The sequence below is a fragment of the Mobula hypostoma genome, chromosome 2, assembly GCF_963921235.1.
Source record: "Mobula hypostoma chromosome 2, sMobHyp1.1, whole genome shotgun sequence".
In the NCBI taxonomy this organism is placed as follows: Eukaryota; Metazoa; Chordata; class Chondrichthyes; order Myliobatiformes; family Myliobatidae; genus Mobula; species Mobula hypostoma.
This window is the reverse complement of record NC_086098.1, coordinates 199,075,547-199,081,546: the sequence shown is the minus strand read 5'-3', so window position 1 is coordinate 199,081,546 and position 6,000 is coordinate 199,075,547. Positions and strand designations below refer to the sequence as shown.

The 6,000-nt window shown below is 37.8% G+C and overlaps 1 protein-coding gene across 1 annotated transcript in view; it reads right to left on the bottom strand.

The window, feature by feature from the left end:
• Positions 1-4,758: 4,758 nt before the first annotated feature.
• The window catches only part of prpf6 (PRP6 pre-mRNA processing factor 6 homolog (S. cerevisiae)), an 86,089-nt gene continuing 84,847 nt past the window's right edge, over positions 4,759-6,000 (bottom strand). The window contains exon 21 of the mRNA XM_063041376.1: positions 4,759-5,771. Within this exon, the coding sequence (XP_062897446.1) occupies positions 5,619-5,771 (153 nt within the window). The 3' untranslated portion in view covers positions 4,759-5,618. The remainder of the gene's footprint in view (positions 5,772-6,000) is intronic.

Here is a 6,000-nt window from a genome sequence, read left to right as displayed (position 1 = left end):
CATATTGTCCTTAATGTGTAGAATCAAGGGAGAGTTGATGACAATATGGGGAAGAATTAAATGGGATTAGTATAACTGGATGTGTTTGATGGTTGACATAAACTTAGTAGGCAAAGGGCCTGCCTCCAGATTCTATAACTGCGTATGATTTATTGAAAATATTTCAATATATGATTGAAACTAAGTGCAAACGTTATATATCAGAAAACTGGAATGAATGATCATCAGAAAAACAAAAGAGCTAAAGGCACATGGAAACACCAAACCGCTGCAGAGCCCCTGCAATTTGCTGCTCTTCCCTCAAGGTCACTGGGTCTAAATCCTTGAACTTGCCCCTGGCAGCATTGTGGGAGCATTTGCACCAGATGGACTTTATCAGTTCAAGGCTCATCAACATCTTCTCAAAGCAACTGGGGGACAGCCAGCAATGACTGACTGAATTATGTTAATAAAAAGTAAAGTACAATGACCCACTTCCTCTCACCTTAGGGCTTGAATTAATACTCGAAATTCGACTTCCTTAGTTTTGAAATTGATTTGGAGCCATTTGATACCTTTGTGTGGTTATCTTAAAACTTGTGTTGTTCTGCATCTTGAGGAAAAACAGGTTCCTTAAAACAAAATGGTAATTAAAGATATAATGGCATTAACAGACCTGGAATATTAAGAAAGAGTGGGAATTTAATATTATTGGCCGAGGGGATAAGGAGAAGATATCATCTCAAAATTAGTCCATAAAAGGGTAGGGCAGTTGGAGTCAAAGGCACAACGTACATGGATGGAATTGGGGGACAATGGGGGAAAATTGAATCATAGTCAGAAGGAATGAAGGGATATATAACAAAGCAAAAAAAAAGGTAATCTTTTGGAGCTAATGAGCACGACATGACTGAGTTTTTCTATCTAAGAAAATAGTGTCTCTGTAAGGGAGGAAACTGAAGTTACTTTGACAGGTATATCTGTGCCTCTATTTTTATGCCATTGTGTCCAAAGTAGAAAAGCCAACTGGAGTGATGAATTCAGATACAGAAGGAAGTAAGGATAGAAATGACAGCAACACTTCTTTTAAAAAAAAGAGCAGGCAACCACAGATTAGTGAGACTGAAACTGGGAAGTGGAGGGTTTATTTTATGATTAGCAAAAAAAAAAATGATTGATATTTGGAAGAATATGGCCCAATGAATAAAATTTAGCATATATATTTAGAAATACAAAATTTAGAAATTTATTTAAGAATAAGGATTGTTTGAAAATGTATAAAAATGGAAAGGACAAATGGACGAAACACTTGATAATTAAATTTTAATCAGTAAAGATGAAATGATACGTTAAGTAGAGATAATGAGGGAAGGCAATATAACACAACACACAATTTTAAGGAGGCTGTTGGGAGTGTATTTATTGTAGTACTGTGTTGCAGCTTCACCATGTTAACACCTGGTGTACAGTTGCCTTTGCTCCCAGCATGCCTTTCTACACTCATTGCACCAAGATTAATTCCTTGGATTAAACATTGTAAAGAATGTTACATTTGGCCAAAATGTAATAGATTGCAGTTGTATATAGATTAGGAGGAGTCTGACATCAACTTCAATAGACAATAGGTGCAGGAGTAGGCCATTCGGCCCTTCGAGCCAGCACCGCCATTCACTGTGATCATGGCTGATCATCCACAATGAGTATCCAGTTCCTGCCTTATCCCCCTAACCTTTGATTCTGCTATCTTTAAGAGCTCTATCCATCTCTTTCTCGAAAGCATCCAGAGACTTAGCCTCCACTGCCATCTGGGGCACAGTATTCCGAATATCCACCACTCTCTGGGTGAAAAAGTTTTTCCTCAACTCCATTCTAAATGGCCTACCCCATATTCTTAAACTGTGGCCTCTGGTTCTGGACGCACCCATCAGCGGGAACAGGCTTCCTGCCTCCAGCATATCCAATCCCTTAATAATCTTATACGTTTCAATCAGATCTCCTCTCATCCTTCTAAATTCCAGTGTATACAAGCCCAGTCGCTCCAACCTTTCAACATATGACAGTCCTGTCATCCCGGGTATTAACGTTGTGAATCTACGCTGCACTCCCTCAATAGCAAGAATGTCCTTTCTCAAATCTGGAGACCAAAACTGCACACAACACTCCAGGTGCGGTCTCACCACGGCCCTGTACAGCTGCAGAAGGACCTCTTTGCTCCTATACTCAATTTCCCTTGTTATGAAGGCCAGCATGCCATTAGCCTTCTTCACTGCCTGCTTGCTTTCAGTGACTGATGTACAACACCTAGATCTCGTTGTACTTCCCCTTTTCCTAACTTGACTCTATTTAGATAATAATCTGCCTTCCTGTTTTTACCAAAGTGGATAACCTCACATTTATCACATTAAACTGCATCTGCTATGCATCCGCCCACTCACCCAGCCTGTCCAAGTCACCCTGCATTCTCATAACATCCTCACATTTCACACTGCCACCCAGTTTCGTCTTATCTGCAATTTTCTGATGTTGCTTTTAATCCCTTCATCTAAATCATTAATGTATATTGTAAACAGCTGCGGTCCCAGCACTGGACCCTGCGGTACCCCACTAGTCACTGTCTGCCATTCCGAAAGGGACCTGTTAATTGCTACTTTGTTTCCTGTCAGCCAGCCAGCCAATTTTCAATCCATGTCAGTACTCTGCCCAATAGCATGTGCCCTAATTTTGCCCACTAATCTCCTATGTGGGACTTTATCAAAGGCTTTCTTGAAAGTCCAGGTACACTACATCCACTGGCTCTCCCTTTTCCATTTTCATAGACACATCCTCAAAAAATTCCACAAAATTAGTCAAGCACGATTTCCCCTTCATAAATCCATGCTGACTCGGACCTATCCTGTTACTGCTATCCAAATGTGTCGTAATTTCATTTTTTATAATTGACTCCAGCATCTTTCCCACCACTGACTGATATGATTCTGACACACTGTTGCTGGATTTGTCTGTGGGGTAGTTCAAATGTTTGAGAACTTCATAGGATCAAATGGGTGAAATTTACTGTGTCCAAATTTGGAGATTATGCCATCGGGTGGTCTAAAATTAAAGTTAATCATACCTCAGCAGGTCTTAACTCACATATAGGTCAAGATGACATAATGGTAGATTTCCACCCTTAGCAGACATTTGTGGACCAGAGAATTTACAACCATCTGGTATTTTTATTACCAAAATGATTTTAATTGAAATCAGATTAACCACATTTAAATTTCTCAGCTGCTGTAACAGGATTTGAACTCAGATCTTGATTGTCAGTTCAAGCACCATACAATTACTGATTTCTATTTATTCTATCTAGGGCTTCAGATTTCATAAAACTTCATTTAAGCCTCCCTTCAACTTCCTCTGCTCGAAGAAATCAACTCTTTAACCAATCTTTTCTCACTGTTAAATTTTACCACCGCTGGCCACATCTACTTGGCATAATCTCTTATGCGAACAGAACTGTATGAAGTACTGAAGCCAATTATGCATACAGTAATACAAGCTCACTGCTCTTGTTTTCAGCATCTTAAGTATTATATATATATATATATAAAAAATACAGGGAATATTCAGGTCAGGCAACATTGGTGGTGAGAGAAAGGGTTAACATTTTACATTTTTCTGATGAAAATACATCACTTGAAGGCTTTTCATCACAAGTTACGAATTGAATATTTTAAAACTACAGAAAAAAAGGTTGTAAAGATCAAAAGACAAACAAGAGAAACATCTACATATGCTGGAAATCCAAGCAACACAAAATGTTGGAGGAACTCAGCAAGCCAAGCAGCATCTATGGAAAGAAAGTAGTCAACATCTCCACCTGAAATGTCCACTGTACTTCTGTCCAAAGATCAAAAGATAACACCCCCTGCATTTACCTTACAGCTCCAGGATTTTCTCACCTCCATTTCCTTCAATTTACACTTCTTAGACAGTTCAACAGCACTTACTGCTATTCCTCAAGGCACCACTGTTTGTCATTTAGTCTTTTGTCTGTTATCTAGCACTCATTTCCATTGTACTCTTTCCAATACAAAACACATTCAGTTCCTAGGTCTGGTGATAGGTCATCCATTTAAATGTTGGCTTTGCTTTCAGCTTGTGTCAAGTTTTAAAATCCACTGTCTTACTTTTCACGGTGTCCATATGGTTTTGTAATAATCATTTTGACTTGTTCAGCTGTGAAGGAACTGAAGAGGCTTTATTCGTTTTGGTATATTGATTAGAAAGTTTCTGTTTCCCCACCTCCCACAATCTTCCAAGATTATGTGTATTCCCTTGCCTTGTTTTCACTTCTACAAATACAATAGTTCACATTCCCTTTGCACCAAATTTCAATGGCCATGTTGCTGCTCTTTTGTCTACCCAAACGTTTTTCAGTCCAAGTAGTTGCCCATGACTGGATGTTGTGAACTGGTAGATTCAAGGGCCTGGTGCTAGGGGCTTAGGTTTGGTGCATTTGTTGCAAACACAGTGAGGAGGAAGTCCACAGTTTAGGGGCTACCCGCAATTGCATGTTACTCAAAAACCTCAGACTCTTCGCTCATGGAATAAGAAAAACTGATGGGCCATACATAAATAAACTCAGAAACAGAATATGGCCCACACCACGAATTATATTTACATTTGTAAATTAAGAATAGTACAAGTACAAACAAAAGGTCTATTCACATAAAAAACCTAATTCCAGCCCACGGTTGCACTCAAGCATTTTTTTATTTTTAAAACTGGTATTCTATAATCCAACAAGACAAATTAACTTTTCTTTTACAACCAGATTTTGATAGACAAAAGGTGTTCAACAATGTACTTGTCCTGGCTTGATTTCAAGATGTACCTTGAGTTCAGGTGGAACATCATTTGGTAGAGGTACTCTGGATATGAATAGCGTAGAGGAGCAGGTTCAATTGCTTGAAGATGCTGCATACTCACTCCATACACAGCTTGTGAAATTATTTGCTGATGACAGTTACCTAAACCTCCAAACACAAATAGCTCAGAAGTGGTGATTGAGATAAGTTGACTGAAATTGCCTTCATCAGCACTGCATAATTTTTTTTAAAAAAGCCAACTAAGTGTGTTGCAAGTTGCATGGTTAAATGATCTCAAATAAAGTGTGGAGAGCTTTTTTTTAAAAAGCAGTTTAAGCACCAAGTGGAATCTTTTTCACTTTAAACTTTATTATAAAGAAACCATGCTTAGACAGATAAAAGGAATTTAAACAACTTTGTCAGACAAAACATTGAAATATTTCCACACATTTTCTCTTGTATATTTTCTATATTCATAGAACCAATTTAAATGGCTTTTAACTTCATATTTGAAAAATTTTAACAATTAACAGCTACTACACCAAGCATCAAACCATTATTTTCAAAGAAATTACCCACTATCAATGACATGGGGATAATATTTTTTAAAATGTATTTTACACAATTACACAAACTTTTTACCAAGCAGAAAATGTCGCAGGAGTTGGGATAAATATCATGTAGTTAAATTACATAGGAGTAGGAAGACAGAGCAGATCTAGACTTCTGTACTGAAGTACTATTCCAATAAAAAAATAAACACAAATATTATCTTGAAACATTCATTTAAAAAGTATTTTTTATTTGAGCAGCTACAAGTACAAGAATTTCTCCAATCTTTCTTTGCCAGTTCCTTATGTCTTTGGATACTTCACACCATAGCTCTCCATGTCTCGGTTCTGCATTTTCACACCGTCTTTTTACTTCCTCATGCTGTTCCTGTAGAGGGAACAGATGAAAGTTCACCTGAGATTCAATTTTACTGAAAAACCATCCGAACTGATGTAAAAATAGATTAGAAGAGACATAGACAAAATGTATGTTTGAAGCTGAGTATTTTTATTTTCTCTACATTACTCCTGCATTCTGAATTGCACAACTGTTGCCCATAACTATTGATTTTACTAGCGTCATATACAGCACAGAAGACAGAGTTGTTGGTCCTAAT